Source organism: Mauremys mutica, chromosome 11 (genome assembly GCF_020497125.1).
Source record: "Mauremys mutica isolate MM-2020 ecotype Southern chromosome 11, ASM2049712v1, whole genome shotgun sequence".
Taxonomy (NCBI): domain Eukaryota; kingdom Metazoa; phylum Chordata; order Testudines; family Geoemydidae; genus Mauremys; species Mauremys mutica.
Window position 1 is genome coordinate 21,710,609 of NC_059082.1, and position 21,160 is coordinate 21,731,768.

Below are 21,160 nucleotides of genomic sequence, written 5' to 3' on the forward strand. Positions count from 1 at the left end.
CTAAAGCAGACATGATAAATATAGTAGCTTAGGATTTCATTTTCACTCCTGTAGTGGTGCAACGTACATGCTCATACTTTACACAAACCCAGCAAACCAGATAATTATAACTGTAACTATAAACTTGCTTACAGTAGTGTTCAGTTAATTCATCTGAATTGATGTTACTATCAGATGCACTTTTGTTGGTAATCTACAATTTGCTGTTAGCTAGCATATTTAAATTGTTATCACTATTATAAACACGTTTCAGTTCCAAGAACCTTCCAAGAAGCAGATCATAGCTCCCTAACACTTGTATGTTTTTGTATTTTCAGTTGTGTAACTGTACTTCATTTAATTACATGAGGTAATCCTGACGTGTTTATTTTCAGGGGGTCTGTCTGTAATGTGTTACTTACTTCATGCCATGATGGTATCTGTCGGCTGTGGGCAGAGACTTTATTACCAGAGGATAGTCTTCTGGGTGAGCAGATCTGTGAGACTAGCACTTCCAGCAGTAGCAGCAGCCTGTTTCATTCTGGAAGGCAAAAAGACAGAATACAGCATGCTCTAGAGGTACTGTTAAATATTTATATTGCTAATTAATTTTTATTTCAATAGTTAACATTTTGGGTAGGTAAAATTTTTCAGGGATTTGGAAAACTGAAACCACATGCTGTCTAGCTTTTAGTATACAGTAGATCAGAATGTAGCAGTCAGAGTTCTTTCACATACTCAGTTTACAACAGATCACTCAAGAAGAGAGACAATTTATTTTTGTAGGCCTGAGAATAAAACCCTTAAGACTCAGATGAAAAATTGAATGAATCTGCTTCCTCCTCAGCTGAGTGTAGAGTTATTAGAAGCAGATGATGTTAAATACTGCACAGTAATTGGTGGTTTCATTCTGGTTGGAGAATGAGATTCCATAGTTGTGAAAACATCCATGGAAACCGAGCATTGAAACATTCTCTTGGATGCATGTAGGGAAAATATTATTTACCCCTTAATAAGGTTAGATAGTAGCATATAATTGAGACTTATTCTTTAAAAAATATAAAATTTACTGCTCATTTGGTTTTCATTGCATTGCTTACTAAGAAGACAGTTTCAGTACTGGGGAGATTTTTCAGCTCTCTCCAGGTAAAATGTATGCCATGAATACAAACCTTTTCTTCTTCTTCGAGTGATTGCTCCAATGCATTCCAGTTAGGTGTGCGCGCCGCGCGTGCACGGCTTCTCCGGAACTTTTTCCCTAGCAACCCCGGCGGGCCGGCTGGCGCCCCCTGGAGTGGCGCCGCCATGGCGCTAAATATATACCCCAGCCGGCCCGTCCGCTCCTCAGTTCCTTCTTACCGCCCGTGACGGCAGTTGGAACTGTGGAGTGCTTGATAGCTCTTCACGTCCCTAGCTTTCTCTAGTTCATTGTTGTACATAGTTAGCATAGTTAGTTATAGTTGTTCAGTTAGCATAGTTAGTGTTAGTTAGTTAGGCTAAAAAAGGGGGGGTTCCCCCTTTTTTGCCTTAGCCGGTGCGGGCTCATGCCCAAAGCACCGGGCTTTAAGCCCTGCACGGGGTGCCAGAAACCGATGCCCGTAGGAGACCCGCACGACGCGTGTCTCCGCTGCTTAGGCGAAGGGCACCGAACTGACAAGTGCCAGATCTGTTTAAAATTCAAGCCGCGGACCCGCAAGGATCGAGATAGCCGCTTAAAACAGATCCTCATGGAGGAGTCCCTCCAACCACCGGCACCGCCCGCGCCGCCTCCGCGGCCTCCTCCCGTGCAGGACGCACCGCCGGCACCGACTGCGGCACCGCCGGCGAAGAAAGCGGCTGCGAAGACTCGGCACCGCTCCCTCTCGCCCGCCAGGAAGCAAAGACTGGCAAAGGCTTTGGCTCAGGCGCGCGTGCAGGACTCCGCCAAGGCGACTCCGCAGCCTGCAGCCCCTGTGGTGCCTCTGCACAAACAGTGCATTGCACCTGTGACTCCGGCGCCGCAAGGGCCGTCGAGTCCGGCGCCGCCTCGCTCCCCGGTGCCGTCCGTGGTCGAGCTTCGGCGGCCGTCGACGCCGGAGACGTTCGCCTCTGCGCGAGAGCTGATACAGCTCATAGAGGCTCCAGGCCTCCGGCCCCCGGCACCGCCGGCGCGGGCTGTCGTCTCCAGGGGAAAACCGGCGGCAATGGTCCGGCCACCCTCCATGGAATCGAGGCGTGGACGTCGGTCACGGTCCCGGTCTCGCTCCCGCACCGTCGACAGCTTGCCGTCCCGCCGATCGCGCTCCCGGCACCGCACCCCATCGCGGCACCGATCGCAGTCTCCTCGTCGGTCGAAGTCCCGGTACCGCTCCGTTTCGCGGTACCGGTCGCACTCCAGACGTCGCACCAGATCGAGGTCGCCACCAGCTAGGCACCGCCGGTCTCAGTCCCGGCACCGTTCCCGGCACCGAGACTCCCGCGGACGCTCCAGGCGTCGCAGTTCGCACTCTCGGTCGAGCTCCCGACACCGGTCGAGCTCCTGGCACCGCGGTGATCATGGTCGGTCTCGGCATCGGAGATCTTACTCCCGGTCGAGCTCCCGGCACCGGCGCAGCCCCCGGCACCGGCGCAGCTCCCGGCACCGGTCGAGCTCCCGGCACCGGTCGAGCTCCCGGCACCGTGAAGACCGTCGAGCGAGGTCGCCTTCCCAGAGCCGAGGGGAAGAGCATCCCCCGGCGGTGTGCCCTGGACCCTCTTTGGCACCTCCCTGGCCTTCCCGCCCTGAGTCGGTCGCCTCCGGCGCAGAAGCCTATGGGCTCCCGCCTCCAACGCCGCCAGCCCAGCCTCGCGGGGCCCAGCAGTGGGGTTTTTGGGTCCCATGGGCACAATATGAGTCGGACGCTATGCCGGCTCCGCCGAGGCCTCCAGCGACCCACCGCAGAGTCCCAGAGGCATCGATATCCCGACCACCGCCATCCCCACCGCCAGCCGTTCCGGTGGTGCCAGAGTGCCCCTCCGAACCCCCAGCCCACCACGCGGTGGACCCCTCTTCGGCTGAGGTCGTTCAGGAGTTATCCTCCTCATCCTCTCCCGATGAGGCAGTGGCCGGCGCGGCATCAAGGGAGCCGCCCCCCGTTGATGCGAAGGCGCATCAAGACTTACTCCGCCGTGTGGCGACGGCTATGGACCTCCCTATAGAGGAGGTAAAAGAGGACGAGGACCCCATCACAAACGTGGTGGGGTCAGACGTGCCACTCCGGGTTGCGTTACCTTTTGTGCGCACGGTCCAACGAAACGCCACCACCATTTGGCAAACGCCCGCTTCCGTGCCTCCCACAGCCAGGGGAGTGGAAAGGAAGTACTCAGTCCCTCCATCGGGCTATGAGTACCTGTATGTGCATCCAACTCCGGACTCCCTGGTGGTACAGTCCGTTAACGATAGGGAGCGTAACGGCCAGCCGGCCGCTGCCCCAAAGGCGAAAGAGGCAAGGCGGATGGACCTTCTCGGCCGAAAGGTCTATTCTGCAGGGGGCCTGCAGATGAGGATCGGTAACCAACAGGTCCTCCTGGCCAGATACGTGTTCGACATACTCACGTCTCTGGCCAAGTTCACTGACCTCCTGCCGTCAACATCCCGCCAGGACTTCACCACAATGTTGGAGGAAGGGAGGCGGTCCTCTCGCTCCTCCATTACGGCCGGCCTCGACGCGGCGGACTCAGGGGCACGGACCTTAGCAACAGGGGTCACGATGCGGCGCATCGCCTGGCTCCAATCTTCCACCCTGCCTCCAGAAGTCCAGTTTACTCTCCAGGATTTGCCCTTTGACACCAAGGGATTGTTTTCGGAGAAGACGGATTCGCGGATCCAGTCGCTCAAGGACGGCCGGGTGGCGATCCGGACACTCGGGATGCATACGCCGGTTACGCAACGTAGACCTTTCCGCCCGCAGCCCTCCCGCTATCAGTCGCGGTACCGACCCTACCCGGCTCGGCGACCGGCCCAAAATCGCCGTCGCCCGTCGGGCAACCGCCGGAACCGGGGCCAGGCCGCTTCCAAAGCCCCACAGGCGGCGAAGCAACCCTTTTGATGGGACGCACGAGGGCTGCACATCACTCTCCCCTACGGATCCTCATCGTTTATTTCACAACCGCCTCTCCCGTTTTTTCTTGGAGTGGTCCCGAGTAACGTCGGACGCCTGGGTGCTCAGCACGGTCCACTCGGGATACCGTCTTCAGTTTGTTTCTCCACCTCCTTCCCACCCACCTTCCCTGTCCCTCTTCAGGGACCCCTCTCACGAGCAAGTCCTCCTACAAGAGGTCCAGACTCTGTTGAGCGTGGGTGCCATAGAGGAGGTGCCTCCCTCCAGGCGGGGCAGGGGATTTTACTCCAGATATTTCCTCATCCCCAAGGCAAAAGGCGGGCTACGTCCTATCCTGGACCTTCGCGGGCTGAACAGATACCTACTCAAGCCCAAGTTCCGCATGGTCACCTTGGGGACCATCATTCCCTCCCTGGATCCGGGAGACTGGTTTGCGGCCCTCGACATGAAGGATGCCTACTTCCATGTCGCTATTTACCCCCCTCATCGGCGCTACCTTCGGTTTGTGGCCAACGACGCCCACTACCAATTCGCCGTGTTGCCATTCGGCCTTTCGACCGCCCCCAGAGTATTCACCAAATGCATGGCGGTCGTCGCCGCAGCACTGCGACGGAACCAGATACACGTATACCCGTACCTGGACGACTGGCTGATTCGCGGTCTGTCCAGACAGCTCGTGGAGAGTCAGATAATAGAGGTCCTGGCCCTCTTTCGGCGCCTCGGTCTTCTTGTCAACACCGAGAAGTCAACTTTGATTCCGACGCAGCGAGTCGAATTCATTGGGGCGGTCCTCGACTCCACGATGGCCAGAGCCTGTCTCCCTCGCGCTCGACACCAGACGATGGTCTCCATCATCCGAGACCTCGTCAGTTTCCCGACCACGACGGTGCGGTCATGCCTCCGCCTCCTGGGCCACATGGCATCGTGTACGTACGTCACCGCGTACGCACGACTTCACCTTCGTCCGTTTCAGTCCTGGCTCGCGACGGTGTACCGCCCGCATCGCGACGCCATCGACATGGTGGTCACAGTCAACAGGACGGCCCTCGACTCCCTCCGCTGGTGGCTCGACCCGGAGGTCGTGTGCGCCGGAGTTCCGTTCCACCCTCCCCGGCCATCGGCAACGTTGACCACGGACGCCTCTGCGCTCGGATGGGGGGCTCACCTGGGAGACCTCCACACTCAAGGCCTCTGGTCAGCAAGCGAGCTCACACTCCACATCAATGTCCGCGAGCTCCGAGCAATCCGTTTTGCGTGTCACACCTTTCGGACCAACCTGCAAGGCCGCTGTGTGGCAGTATTCACGGACAACACAACAGCAATGTTCTACGTGAACAAGCAGGGCGGAGCCCGCTCGTCCCCCCTCTGCAGGGAAGCGATCCTCCTGTGGGAATTCTGTGTGGCCCACTCCATTCACCTGGAAGCGTCCTTTCTTCCGGGAGTGCAGAACACGCTGGCCGACCATCTCAGCAGGTCGTTTCTCTCCCACGAGTGGTCCCTCCGTCCCGACGTTGCTCACACGATCTTCCAGAGGTGGGGGTTTCCCCGGGTCGACCTCTTCGCCTCCAAGGCGAACAGGAAGTGTCTCCAGTTCTGCTCGTTCCGGGGGCACTCGCCGGGCTCTCTGTCGGACGCTTTCCTGTATCCGTGGCAGACTCACCTCCTCTATGCCTTCCCTCCGTTTCCACTCGTGCACAGAGTGCTCCAGAAGCTTCGGAGGGATCGAGCCACCATGATACTCGTGGCTCCAGCCTGGCCGAGGCAGCATTGGTACACCCTGCTGCTCGAGCTCTCCGTTCGGGAGCCCATCACCCTCCCGTTGTGGCCGGACCTCATCACGCAGGACTTCGGCAAACTCCACCATCCGAACCTGCAGTCCCTCCATCTTACAGCCTGGTACCTGCATGGTTGACCCACGCAGGGAGGGGCTGTTCGGCGGCGGTGCAGCAAGTCCTGCTTGAGAGCAGAAAGCCTTCCACTCGTACCACCTACATGGCAAAATGGAAGAGGTTCGCGCTCTGGTGTGACCAGCAAGGGCTCAACCCATTCGTGGTACCTGTCCCTACCATCCTAGATTACCTATGGTACCTTAAGGAACAGGGTCTGGCGGTTTCCTCCTTGCGGGTCCACCTCGCATCGCTGTCCGCCTTTCGTCCGTCGGTGGAGGGTCGAACCATCTTTTCCAATCCGATGGTCTCCCGCTTCCTGAAGGGCCTCGACCGCTTGTACCCGCCAGTATGTCGCCCTGCCCCGACCTGGGACTTGAACCTCGTCCTGGCCAGGCTCATGTGTCCACCATTCGAGCCTATGGCCACGTGTTCTCTCCTCTACCTCTCCTATAAAACGGCATTCCTGGTTGCCATAACGTCTGCAAGGAGAGTCTCGGAGCTCCGAGCGTTGACGGTGGGCCCCCCCTACACCGTCTTTCACGCTGATAAGGTGCAGCTTCGTCCTCACCCGGCCTTCCTACCAAAGGTGGTCTCGGCCTTCCACCTTAATCAGGACGTCTTTCTCCCGGTTTTCTTTCCGAAGCCCCATGCTTCGTCCCGGGAGCAACAGCTCCACACTCTCGACGTCCGTCGGGCGCTGGCGTTTTACATCGACCGGACAAGGTCCTTTCGGCGTTCCACCCAACTCTTCATCGCAGTCGCTGATCGCATGAAGGGCGAACCGGTCTCTACCCAGCGCATTTCCTCCTGGGTGACTCAATGCATCAGGTCATGCTACGAGCTTGCTCACGTGACACCATGCCGACTCACCGCTCACTCTACAAGGGCACACGCCTCGTCAGCCGCCTTCCTGAACCATGTCCCCATCCAGGACATCTGCAGAGCGGCCACCTGGTCTTCGGTCCACACCTTCGCCTCCCACTACGCGTTGGTGCAGCAGTCTAGAGACGATGCAGCCTTCGGCTCTGCGGTATTGCATTCCGCCACGTCTCACTCCGACCCCACCGCCTAGGTAAGGCTTGGGAATCACCTAACTGGAATGCATTGGAGCAATCACTCGAAGAAGAAAGAACGGTTACTCACCTGTAGTAACTGTTGTTCTTCGAGATGTGTTGCTCCAATCCATTCCAGACCCGCCCTCCTTCCCCACTGTCGGAGTAGCCGGCAAGAAGGAACTGAGGAGCGGACGGGCCGGCTGGGGTATATATTTAGCGCCATGGCGGCGCCACTCCAGGGGGCGCCAGCCGGCCCGCCGGGGTTGCTAGGGAAAAAGTTCCGGAGAAGCCGTGCACGCGCGGCGCGCACACCTAACTGGAATGGATTGGAGCAACACATCTCGAAGAACAACAGTTACTACAGGTGAGTAACCGTTCTTTTTGGTCTCTAAGTAATTTGGTTTGGTTAATGTCTTTAAAGGGCTGTTCTGCTTTGAAAAATGTCTTTGCAAAGATGGCATTGTGGTGTTTCATGTTTGAGTCTCAGTGTTACCTGTATCAAATTTTTAGTTTAGAGGGAATAAACTACCTGTATTGAAAACTCATCCTGGGCTATGAAAATCATACTGGGCTCTTCCCTTCTGGCATATCACCAGTAGCAGGACAAATTATGCCCTCAGTTGAACTTTTAGAAGCCATTGTCTTTAAATTATGGCCTCAGTTATATTTGTGCAACTCCTGAAAGCTGAAGGCTTTTATGAATTAATCAAGACAAGTGTGAAGATTATGTACAGTAATACAAAAATAATACAAATCCAAAATGTGTTACAAAGTATGATGCCTCTGGAAGGTCATTGCCTCAAGGATCCATTATCACAGTGGTTCTCAACCAGGGGTACATGTATCCATAGGGGTACTCAGAGGTCTTCCAAGGGGTACATCAACTCATCCAGAAATTTTGCCTAGTTTTACAGTAAGCTGCATAAAAGCACTAGTGAAGTAAGTAGAAATTTAAATTTCATTCAGCCAATAACTTGTTTATACTATTCTGTATTTTCAGCGGTTCTCAAACAGTGGGTTGCAACCCCAAAGAGGATTGTGAGTTCGTTTTAATGGGGTCACCAGGGCCAGCATTAGACTCGCTAGGGCCCAGGGCAGAAAGCTGAAGCCGCGTGGGGGTGAAGTGCAAATCCCACTGCGTGGGGCTGAAGCCAAAACCTGAGTTTTTAAGTGAGGTGAAACTTGGGGTACACAAGACAAATCAGACTCCTGAAAGGGGTACAGTAGTCTGAAAGGGATGAGATCCATTGCTTTATCAGACTAATAGCTGTGACAACTTTTGGAATGACAGCTGCTTTCATACTAAGACATGCTTACTCTGCTGGAAAACAAAAGTTGTTACTGCTCTGTCTCTATACAAATGCTGTCACAAAATATTTTTTTGATTAGAGCAGAGACTTGAAGGCTTTCAAATGTGGCTTTGATCAGAAAAAAAAAAGTGCACAGTTTAACAACATCAAACAATCTGCATGCAGGGTCGTCACATCTTGGGTATTAGGAAACCATAAAAGTTTCAGGATTTACATAGATATATTCTCATGAATCAACTTCACAATGCATTGTTTTCTTTTAGATTTAAATGTGATTTTTCTCTTTACTTCAGACACTTCACCACTTGAAAAATATGAGAAAAGGACAAAGAAGATCTTCAGTTCTTATTACCCACACAGAATTATTGCCTGATCAACAGGGCTCGCATGAAGTTCGTCGTCATATTTCACATCATGCTAATGCACTCTGTCACTTTCATATAACAGCAAGCATCAACCCTACCGCAGGTGAAAATATTCTTTTTTTTTCTTTAAATGCCCAATAATAATTTATCCAAAATGGAAATGGTAGGGAGATGGTGTTTGCGTAGTGCTCATGATTTGATCTGCTTTCTTGAGTATTGTCCATAGCAAAGATGTCATTTCATTAGTCTCTAATTATCATAGAGTCTTGCAGGACAGACAGCACCTGAATTTCTAATGTAAAAACTAAACACTCTCCCCCCATCTTTTTTCTTGGTTTTTTTTTTTTTTTTTTAAGGTTGAAAAACAAAACCTTTGGGTCATCTTTGTACATAATAAAGAACCAAAAAAAAGGCACAAACTCAAGTTTGGTTTGTTCTTGGGTTTGGCGGGAAGGGTCCTTTGCAGATCTCTTAACATTTTGGGGGCAATAAGTTACACTTAGAGTATGTTCACACTGACACTGGAGTGTAATTTCCAGTTCAGGTAGATGAACGTTTGCTAATTGTGATCGAGCTAGCGTGCTAAAAATAGAAGTGTAGATACAGCCACATGGGTAGCAGGACAGGCTAGCCGCCCTGTGTACAATCCTGTCTGCAACCCTAGGTGCATACTTGGGGTGGCAAACCTGTTCTGCTGCCTGTGCACCCATGGATACACTGCTATGTTTAGCTCTCCTGTTCAATCAGAGCTAGTGCAGGTATGTCTACCCAAGCTGGGAATTTCACCTCCAGCTCCAGTGCAGATGTACCTTTAGGTACAATAATGATAGGTGCTTTGGGAGAAACATGCACAAAGGTTTAGGGACATGCCTGGGAGGCACTGTGGCCTATCGGGTTTGTCTTTAGCAGTGGAATCAAGTGACATTGGTTCTGGTCTTTAGATCTGATACTTCAATTTACTATAGTTTTTGAGCACTTCTGAAGATAGCCATGTTCACTTACAAGCGCAGCCTAACATAGGTACCCATGGAACATGTGCATCCTCAGTGGTGTACATTGAATGAGAGAGTTCTGAACAAGTCTTTAGCCAGCCACCACTCCCTCCTTCCATCTTGTGATACGTCTTATCCTATTTAAAAATTTGTAAAATAGGAGTCTCTTTAACGACACACAATTTTAAAAATAAAGCATTAAAACCCCATAAAATTCCCAAAACAAGCTTTTTTTAAATTAAAGAAGTTGTTAACTAATAGCAATGTAGTCACTTATCATATTTACAAAACCCTAGCACTTAAAGGATATAAATAGTTAAGGCCGTAAATTATACACTGTCCACATAATAAAGAGATTGTTCTTGTCAAGTATAAAGAAATGCATATTTAATCTCAACCACAACAACCTTAACTCTGACCCAAAATACAGTATATTCTTACACCCATTATCTCAAACTATACATACAAAACAAAAGCATTTTGAAAAAGAAATTATAAAAGTTAATGTAGCACATTGAGTCTCAAATGCAAGTCAGCAATACATGTATAATTTTACCAATTAATATTATACGCTTTTTTACTAAACTACACATACAGCATTATTCCATTAATTTCAGAGCGCACATAAGTATGATACTGAAAAATTGTCAGTTGATAAATATATTAACTGAATATTTTCCATTTGACAGTATCCCTAAAAGAAATATGTAGATATGAAAACAAAATAACAAAAATACATTTTAAGAATAACTTATCAGAGTTAGGGCTATGTTATGATTAATATTTGGTAAGAATGTTTGTGTGCAGCATAAGATTTATTACACTTGTCTTTAAACGGTTTGGTTTTGTGAATAATTTTGTGAATAATCCATAATTATAAATAAATTTATAATGTTTTTCATGTAGAGAACCTTAACTTTTGTTATTGCAACTGGTTTTTGTTTATGGAACGAAGCTAATTTTCATTCTTCAGCTTATAACAACCCATTTCCATTAGTATCTGTAAATTATCCGCTGTCTTGTGTGTATAACTTGTTTTAGCTTACAGGTGTAAATTTATGAAGTTCTGTATTTTAGATAGCTAATTTACATTTACTTATGTTGTGGTTTTGGTGGGGATTTTTTAAATTAAATTTTATTTCCACAGATATTCCATCAGTGTTAGCTGGGACAGCTTTTAATGTAGACGAAGGAAATGGAGGATTTGTGGTTCATTGGCTGAATAATAAAGAATTTAATTTTACATCCTCAATTGAAGTATTTCTGCAGCAGTTAAGAAAACTTGCTGAACAACAACCAGAACAAGATGCTGCTGATGCTGATGGTGAAGAGGAGGACGAGGAAATGGAGGAGAAAGAGAGAGGCTTACATATGAAACTAGATCATGGTTGGTAATCCAGGTTATTTTATAATGTCTACATTAGAATTACTCTGGCAAACATAGTACATATATGATGTCACACATCACAAATATAGGCATTTATAGTTTAGGTTTCATATGCAGGAGGCTGCAACCACTAGTGGGCACAATAATCTCTTGCATGAAAGGTTTAACAGTCTTTCTTTTAGAAGGTTGTGAAGACTCCATTTTTTATAGATTATAGTGAAAAACCTAGGTTTTATATTAAGAGGTTTATACTGAACATTATTGTATGTCTGTTTGCATATCAGTGGTTGATTATTCTCTTACATCCATTTAGATTCTCACTGAGAAAATTATATATTTAACTTCAAATATGCTTTTCTGTTAAAACGTCTGCTTGATATTAATGTATAATTCTCTCTTTCCTTAGCCTAGAGAGAGTGGCATTTACAAACAATAATAAAAGGTTGCTAATTTTGGATCATTCCTTTTACTATATGCAAAAGAGAAGATAAGTACAAATTATAGCCAAATGTGGGCAAGCACAAATGGAAGGAAGTTGGTAATGGTAACCAAGATATGAAATGGACTGCTTCACATTGGGTCATTAGGGCCATCCTATCTAGTTTCTCAGAATCTCAGCTTTCATAAATAAAATACTAAGGCTATCCCCCATATAGTTGTGAAGACAATCTTGAAAATGTGAAGTAAGTGAAGTGCAGCAATGTCTACCTGAGTGTGCAGATGCACGCAGCCTGTAAGAGTATCTCTGGGAAGTGTGAACTGACCCATGTTAACACCATTGGCGTTAACTCCGATGCCCAGTGGTGTTTCATATGTTAATATTGTTCATTGTTCCCCCACTGATGTAATGGCACAAGATATGTGGAATGATTTATGACAAATGGATACCCAGACTACTTAAGGGACAATTATACAAAGACATGGCAAGATGAATCAGAGAGGTGGGCAACCAAAGAGAGGCACTTGAGAAAACTTGAAACCATGGAAATGAGATGTTTGAGGGCAGTGAGGGGGTGATGTTGCTGGACCAAATGCAGAATGATGTTATAAGAAATGAGACAAAGGTTTGTGGTGTAAGAGAGAAGCTGCAAGACAGGAAGCTGAGATGGTTTAGACGTGTGAATGATGAACAAAGGGAATTCTGTACAGGAGGCAATTGAGATTTAAGTTTGTGGTCAGAGAAGGACAGCTAAGAAAATAGTGGATAGACTGTGTACAGCAGGACGGAGTGGATTTGGAGTGAGCGTTGGACTAGGAGCAAGAAAAAGACTGATCTGGTGACCTAATCCCAATTAGCTTGGAAAAGGGGGAAAAGAAGGTGGTTTCACCACTGTCAGAGAGGAGAGGGACAAGCATATTATGAACTTCTGCCTAATGTTCTGAAAGTAACATTTCATTTTGCTGCCATGAATGGATGATGCTTGAGAACACCACCACTTCTTCCCCTCATGGAGCTAAAAGGCCAGCTAGGAAAGGAACGAAGCCCAGCGGTTCATCTGAACCCCACCGAGAGGGAGCATCATCAACCTACCATTCCAGAGCACCCCCTTGTTACATTGGATGGCATTTCAGCAACACTCTCGCCATCCTCTTCAAGACTTCAGTAGTTGGGTACCAGGGTGACTGGGCCCTCCAGCCACGCCACACTATAGTTACACCCCTTTGGGGGTTTCAGTGTCCAAAACAAATAGTGTCCAACAAAATAATGGCAATCAGCACAACATCTTACACCCCCCTCCTAGACTCCTCTTCAGTTTCTCCTCTTCCAGAACAGTAGTGGTTCACAGGGCTTTTCCTGGAGTCCCTCAGCAAAATTAAAACAAACAAACAACAAAATGAAATGGAAATACAATCTAAGCAACTTCTGCCCCTCCCAGTTAAGCTTTTAGTCAGTTTTCAGCCATGTCTATATGTATAGCAGCGTAGCTGTACTGATACATCTGTGCAGCTGCAGTGCGTGTGGTGTAGACACACTCTATGCTGATGGGAGAATGAACTCTGCGAGTGGCAAAAGCTACATCGGTGGGAGAAGATCTCCTGCCAACATAGCGCTATGCACACAAGTGCTTATGTCAGCATAATTTGTGTCACTCGGGTGGTTTATTCCCACCCCCGAGGGACACAAATTATGCTGGCATAAACTGGAGTGTAGACATAGCCTTAGGTTCTCCCCAATTCTCTGTCCCTTCTGCAAAACACCAACCAACAGGGCTCCCTCCCAGGCATCTTGAGCCTTTTTCAAGGCCCACCACAGGAGCTAACTCTGCTCCTTAGCTTGTCTCACAGTTCTTCATCTACCTGGTTTCTGTCAGGCCCTTCCTGCAGAGAGGGGACTCCAAACCACATCTCTCCTATATTCTCCCTTCCACCCAAATTGCACTGAACTCCTTCCTTCTAATTGCTCCCTGAGCCTGGCACAGCTGTTAGGTGTAACAAGGTGGGGCTAATAAGCTCTCAGGCTTCAATTAACACCTTTTTGGCCAGTTTGGGATTGATACACCCCATCACATGGCGCCAATTCTTTCAGACCCAGCAGTGCATGTAAACCACACATCCCATTCAGACCAACCCACTCAAAGCTGCGAGGGTGAGTTGACTTCTTGGCTCTTCCATTTGCTGGAGGCCATATGCAGGCTCAGACAGACATCACTACATCAGTTATACACAGTTCACTTTTCCAGCTATTCTTTGCAACAGTGAAGGCTTGAAACAAACAAACAAAAAAAAACACCCTGCAATTCTGATGGCATCACATGACTCAGCTAGCTGGGACCCTATGCAGATGTTTTAATATGGCCCTGTCTTTGGATGCATTTTTGAACCTCACTGTGGGGAAGCCAAGCCTGAGGAGCCCAGCAGAGAAGGCATGGCTATATTTTGAGTATCCGCAAAATCTACTGTGAGAAGTATCTCATGTGGGCATCAGTGCTGCGTCTACACTACCCCAAATTAGACCTAGGAAGGTCGATTTTAGCGCTACTCCCCTTGTCGGGGAGAAGTACAGCAGTCGGTTTTAAGGGCCCTTTAGGTTGGTGGAACGGGGTTGGTTGTTTAGACGCATTCATTATAAAATTGACCTAATGTGGCTCGTTTCAACCTAACCTCGTAGTGTAGACCCTGCCTAAGACTGCAGCAGGAGACCGGCAAAAGGTGGAAGGCTGTGGTGAAGATCCTATGTTCCACATGGAATAGAGACGTGAGAGAAAGGTTGAGATTCAAAAAATTAAACTACCTAAATGGTGTCACTCTTCTAGGTCTGTTAATGCTAGTGTTACAACATGTTTTATGCACATTAAGGTTGGACTCTCAATTTCTCAAACAGCATTTTTCTTAACTTTGCCTATCGAAATTTCTGTTAGTTTCAATGGAAATATTTTTTCATTGGTGGGGGGGGAGATGGTAAAATTGATATTTCCTGACATTTACCAATTAGTCTTTAGACTTCTTATGCTTTTTATCACTATTCCAAATGAATGAAGGCTGCACTGTTCATCTATGCTGTAGTTAACTTAGTCACATAATAAGAAAGTGTATTTTGTCAGGTGCACTGTGAAGTAAGGAAGGGAGCCATTATTAGTTTGGTCAGCACCTTTAATTTAGTTGTCTGGTGCTACTTCCATTTATTTAAAATTTCAAAAAAAGTATCTCTTTTAAGCTGCACAAACTAAAGGAAAAAAATCACCTGGGAAACTCTAAAACCAAAAATCTTTGTTTCAAAAACCAAGTAAGGTTAATTTGTGACAGCAGCCTCACCTATCATGTCATTTATAAAACCCAGGTCCTTACACGCAAGGAAATAAGTAGTTAAGGGCATCACAATTCTTACTATATGCACACAATAGCTTTTCCCTATCAACGGTAAAATACTGCACCTCTCATCACAATCACCTTATCTGAAAGGATCACATTAATTTGGGACCTCTGTGTGTGTGGGTTTTGTAGATGATGATTTTTCATTAGTGCCTAGCAAACTCAGTCATAAACCCAGTGCTAGGCATTGTACAAACAAAGAACAAAAAGACAGTTTCTACCTCCCAAAAGGCGTTCAGTGTGATAAACATTGTTATTTAGCACCTTAATTGATTTTTTTAAATAAAGTTTTTTGTTTTGTTTATAAATTATGGCAAGAAAGTTTCTGCTGTAGTATAAGACAGTTTGTGTTTATCTGTTTCAGAATTATCTATAGATAGAGAATCTGAGACAGGAACAGGTACAGGCTCTTCAGAACATGAAGATGGAGACAGAGAGGGGAGCCCCAAAACATCTCCATCAGCCAGCCCGTGTATGCCACTTCCTACGGTTTTGTTAGATCGGAAAATTGAAATGCTTCTTACTGAATGGAATAGGAATCCAGACATGCTTTTTACTATCCACCCCATTGATGGTACCTTTTTAGTGTGGCATGTGAAATATTTGGATGAGTACAATCCAGGAATCTTTAGACAAGTTCAGGTACAGTACTGGAAAACTTAATTATTTCTTATTTTAACAGATATTCACAGTACACATGTTATTGAAACATATGTAAATATTAATTTAATCTGTTAAACAAATGTAATCTAAAACAACAAACACATTAATGTTTATGGTGGGCTTGTGTTTAAAATGTTATATTTTAACTAAACTTTTCATTATTTTGTGCTTTTTTTTTTTAGGTTTCATTTTCTTCTCGGATTCCTGTTGCATTTCCATCAGGAGATGCCAGCTCCCTTAGTAAAAACATCATGATGTATGCTTGCACTACCTCTACAAAAGATGTCAGTAGCGCTGTGCATCAGAAGACAACTAACATTCCAGATAGCACTCTAGGAATTAATGGACCAAGCTCTTCCCAGGGTAGCCCAAATGTGAATATAATGGCTCCTATCGTAATGATGGTTTCCAAACATATAGATGGATCCCTAAACCAGTGGGCAGTTACTTTTGCTGATAAATCTGCTTTTACCACTGTGCTTACTGTATCACATAAATTTCGGTACTGTGGTCACCGATTTCATCTCAATGACCTGGCTTGCCATTCTGTTTTACCTTTGTTATTAACATCTTCTCATCATAATGCTCTGTTAACTCCCGAATCAGATCATCCATGGGACTCTGATAGATTAAGCAAAATAATGGATCCTATTAAACATTTAAAAGGTTCTTCTAGGCAACATCTGAGAAATGCAGCAACTTGTACATTCCATGACCCAAATGCAATCTACAGTGAGCTGATTCTGTGGCGTGTAGACCCCATTGGACCTTTGTCATACACTGGAGGAGTATCTGAATTGGCTCGAATTAACTCGCTTCACACATCTGCCTTTTCTAACGTGGCCTGGCTTCCAACTCTTATTCCCAGCTATTGTCTCGGTGAGCGTGTTGTACTTTTTTTTTTTTTTACATAACAATGAAATGTAATCTGTTTGAACCAAATATTTATAATTTATTTCAGTAGTGTATACTAATTATTTCATTATTCTAGGCATTATCTGTTTCATTATACATTATATAATTTCATTATCCTTCCTTGTTTTTTTCAAGAAACTCCCATTGCTTTGAACACATCATTAAATTAAAACAATTTTTTGTTAATTGTTTGACTTGTATTATCGAAGCATACCTTGTACTAAAATAGGAAACTTAAAATGTTGTATAGATAGTAACACATTGTTAGAACAGTTGATGTAATATCTCCCACTGTCCTTTGGAAAAAGGTTATCTTCGGGCTTTGGGTGGAATGAATTCATGAAAGAGATGAGACCTGATCTGTCCAGCTTCTGGACTTCCTTCAAAGTGCTGACTTCAACTAACCTATAGGGGAAGAAAAATAACACTAATTTTTTTGATTTAAGAACATAGTTGCAAAATTGATTTACTATATACTCCAGCAATCAATTTGTTTTAAATCATCTCTTTTATAATATATAGGTATGGATAAGATTTTTGTCATGGTGAAATTATGCATAATTCATGACACAGCCAAGGTAAAATATAGATAATTTCACAATGTGGTCATAGCAACAAAAAATTGTCAGCTACAACGCATTAACAGCTTGTTCTCTTTGAAATGAGACTAGATCAAAGCAAAATAAACTGTTAACATGCACAGGGTCCTCACAAAGGATTTGTTGGATTTGATCAGCTGCTGTGCATTAACAGTTCATTAGTTTGCTTAGATATAGTCCTCTGACATGGGACTAGATGAAAGCGAACTAACAAACTATGAATGTGCGGTGACAGGGTCCATATAAATGGCAAAATGTCTCTGACAGTGCCGACATCTTTATCATAATTGTATCCTCCTATATAGGGAATATTTTTAAACTGAGACTTAAACCTGATCAACCTTTCCATAAACTACTTAATGTCCTCCATGTTGGGAGCTTTCATATATAACAGACTTCTTTGCACTTTTTTTCTGTTTTGAAGAAGCCTGTTTCTAAAGCTGAATAAGTTTTAATAATCAGGTACATTGACTTTTTAATGCTGAAGACAAAGTTTTGGAGGGGGCAGAGGATTGATGTTGGGGGGGTAGGAGGGACACACCATTACGGTAGGTCATAGTTTTATGCTATGACACCAGAGCAGTGTTTCCCAAACTTGGGACGCTGCTTGTGTAGGGAAAGCCCCTGACAGGCCGGGCCAGTTTGTTTACCTGCCCTGTCTGCAGGTCTGGCCAGTTGCGGCTCCCACTGGCCAGGGTTTGCTGCTCCAAGCCTATGGAAGCTACTGGAAGCAGTAGCCAGTACGTCCCTCGTCCCGCACTGCTTCCAGCAGCTCCCATTGGCCTGGAGCAGCACCACGGCCACTGGGAGCCGCGATCAGCCGAACCTGCGGATGTGGCAGGTAAACAAACCGTCCCGGCCCGCCAGGGGCTTTCCCTACACAAGTGGCGTCCCAAGTTTGGGAAACACTGCACTAGAGCATCAGGTTTAATAAATTCTTTAATTCTTGGATTTAATTTTAGTATTTTCTAATATTACAACCAAGAAAATCTTCCATATAAATATTTGTAAACCTTTTCAGTCACTCAGTTTCTACCTTCCAAAATATCAAACAACTTTACCACGCCATATCTGTAGTCTTTGCGTACTGTGCTGGAAAATTTCTTCTGCATAGCAAATGTATAGTATTTAACTATGTACTTATTAAATTCAATAACAGTGTTCAGACTAAGCTTTAAAATGCTAAATACTAATTACTGAATCACAGCACTATATGCGTAAGCATATTTCTTAAAACTGTTATTAAAGAATATTGGATCATTTGGTAGCTGGGTTTTTTTGTTGTTTTTTTTCTTCTCGGCTTCCCAGACCTTAAAAATGAACTACAAAGTAAACAGCAAAAGCTTCCTCCATATTTTTGCTAGAGGACTCAAGAAAAAGTTTTTCAAAAGTTCAAGTTAAATAGATTTTAACAAAAACAACAAGCCCCTCCCCAAATGTTTAATGCTCTGATTAAATATCCCTTCCTGATCAGGTTTCAGTCTTCTGTGCTGTCATAATCTCATTAAGCTCTTCAGTCCTTTAAGGCATTCTCCAGCCAAAAAGAGCTTAGTCATGACCTGATATTTCTAATGTAGGAAGCTAAGCAAAAAATTAATTCAAAAAACAAAACTAAATCCATTGCAGCAGACCTATTTTATACATTGTAGAGAAGCCAAAAGGACACAGACCATTACAGGTCACTTGAATGTATACATTTGTACTGTGTGGATAGTTTCTCCTCTTCCCCTTTGTTGCTGCTTTTAACATTAGGAGTTCATATTTTCCAGGTCATGGACATAATAGGAAGATATTCAGCTAGATAATATCTATTGGTCTTTGCTCACTTGCAAAGATTTGTTTATTTATAAACATTCATTTATGTTAATTATGCTCCTGGATTTTGTGTCTACTTAGATTGTTTTATATAACTAACATTTATTATAAAATGTAAATTAAGAAATGAGATTAATGTAATATTGAAGTATTATATTTAACTTACATATTTTCATAACATTTGCCAATATTTCAACAATACTTGTCAGAAAATTAAATATAGTTTCATGCAATAAAATAGATTGTAATTGACTAGATAATGTCACTTCAGCCAGTAATTCAGTGGAAATGGTGTCATAATCTGTTTATATTCTAAAATGTGTATTTGGTGTTTTGATTTAGGTACATACTGCAATTCTGCTAGTGCTTGCTTTGTAGCATCTGATGGCAAAAACCTGAGGCTGTATCAAGCAGTGGTAGATGCACGAAAACTGCTAGATGAATTGTCTGACCCCGAATGTTCTGTAAGTTTACATAGAGCTTATCTGAGAGACTTGAAATGTAAAAGGCAAAAGTTTAACTTATTAGTTTTGTTCCAAAAGCTTCACTTTACTCATAGCTGCCAAATTTTGTGCAGCTCCATGTGACGTCATGTAATTTTTACTTAGGGCAGGTCTTCACTACCCGCTGGATCAGCGGGTAGAGATTGACCTATTGGGGATTGATTTATCGCATCTCGTCTAGATGCGGATAAATCAATCCCCGAACGCACTCCCTGTCGACTCCGGAACTCCAGCGGAGTCAACAGGGGAGCGGCAGCAGTCGATTCGCCGCCGTCCTCACGGCTATTTGCGTAGCTGAAATTGCGTATGTTAGGTCCCCCCCCCGCCCCCAGTGTAGACCAGGGCTTAGTTTGCATATTTTTAAAGATTTGTATGTGTCCATAATCATTAGTTTTGAAAACACTGGATTTAGTATTAGTGAAAGGCTAAGACTAGATTTCTGCAACTGGGTTCCCCAAACAGTAGCAGTGGATGTGCCTTATGCCTAAAGTGGGAGGCAAAGGCATGTAACAAGCCAGCAGCTTGGCTTGGGAAAATGAGCTTTCAAAGGAGAGCAGAGTGGGGTTGTTGGCCAAGACGAACCTGAAAGGGGGAAGAGGCAATGCTAAGGGTCACCACTGGCTTCCCCAGCTCCCCCACCCCCAGCTCCTGACCTATCCTGCACTTCCACTGGCTTCTGTCATCCCCTTTCTGTCCCCTTATAGCCCCTGTTCTTCCCTTAGTTCCTGCTCCTCTTTAGCTTCCTCCAGTAGTCCTGTCCCCTCTTTCCCCACTAGCTCCTGGCACCCCTTCCCTTCACCCTATAGTTCCTCTCTTCTCCTCTGCTTCCCTCTCAATAGGTCTTGATTCCCCACTATACCCAGGACTCCCCCTGCTAAGGCATTGACACTGCCACTGCACCCACTGCCTTCTTTCTGCTGCATGCCATGTGGCTGGGAATGGCAGGGAGAGAGGCTGTTTGGCGGTCAACCCTGCACTGTAGACAAAGCCCTGTCCTTTCCTGGAGCTCTACTGGATGTGTAATACTGCGACTTGGCTGTGGGAATGCGGAAAGGGCACCCTGCATGCTTGAAGAGTTTGTTTTATTGAAATCCTATGTAGCAATGAAAACTTTTTCCCCATTGATGTACAAAGGAGCATATGAACACTCTTGTAAGTTGTAATTGGGAGGGGTAGGGGGTGGCAGAAGGGAGGCATTGCACTGAAACTCCAAAAATAAAATCCCCTGCCCCAAATCAGAAAATCTTTACAAACTGCACCCCGGTTCTGATGTGCTAGTATGGACAATTGTTGCCACGTCACATACCATTGACCAGGGTTCTGTGCATGATCAGCTGTCCATACTAATGTGTCTATTTTCAGGATTTGGAGCCTAAATATTAAGGGAGTGGGTTAGTGGTCTCCCTACCCCAGGATGTACAAGCCTATCACTTGTGGGTTGCCAATCATCCAGGGTTGTCCTGGAGTCTCCAGGAATTAAAGACTAATCTTTAATTAAAGATTGTCATAAAATGAAATCTCCAGGAATATATCCAGCCAAAATTGGCAACCCTACTACCACTTGCAGGATTCACTAGGTCTCTCAACAAACACAGTCTAACCACTTTTAGGATTTACTGGGTGTCTCATTGCTAGACTGGGGTTGCTACTGCTGCATCAACATATACCTATCCCCTGGCTTCTCTAATTTTTCTACAGAAACACTGGACTCCAAAATGTTCTCTCGTGTTTGGTTCAGAACCCAAAGAATGAAAATCTTCATCTCCACCAGAGTCACATCCCCCCATTTTAATACCATA

The 21,160-nt window shown here is 45.8% G+C and overlaps 2 protein-coding genes across 5 annotated transcripts in view; one reads left to right on the forward strand and one right to left on the reverse strand.

Moving 5' to 3' along the window:
- DMXL2 (Dmx like 2) overlaps positions 1-21,160 on the forward strand; it is a 114,967-nt gene that overhangs the window by 34,217 nt on the left and 59,590 nt on the right. Inside the window, exons 8-13 of the mRNA XM_044980982.1 lie at positions 375-558; positions 8,606-8,780; positions 10,817-11,056; positions 15,231-15,508; positions 15,712-16,408; positions 19,201-19,322. Coding sequence (XP_044836917.1) covers positions 375-558; positions 8,606-8,780; positions 10,817-11,056; positions 15,231-15,508; positions 15,712-16,408; positions 19,201-19,322 — 1,696 coding nt within the window. The remainder of the gene's footprint in view (positions 1-374; positions 559-8,605; positions 8,781-10,816; positions 11,057-15,230; positions 15,509-15,711; positions 16,409-19,200; positions 19,323-21,160) is intronic.
- Positions 1-21,160, reverse strand: part of GLDN (gliomedin) — a 226,113-nt gene that overhangs the window by 4,154 nt on the left and 200,799 nt on the right. For 2 of the 4 annotated variants that reach the window (XR_006572593.1, XR_006572592.1), the window contains exon 11: positions 16,617-16,849. The gene's annotated coding sequence lies outside the window, so the exon portion shown is untranslated. Of the gene's footprint in view, positions 1-401; positions 521-16,615; positions 16,850-21,160 lie in introns of those variants that run through there. The other 2 variants (XR_006572591.1, XR_006572589.1) reach the window with 2 other exon arrangements.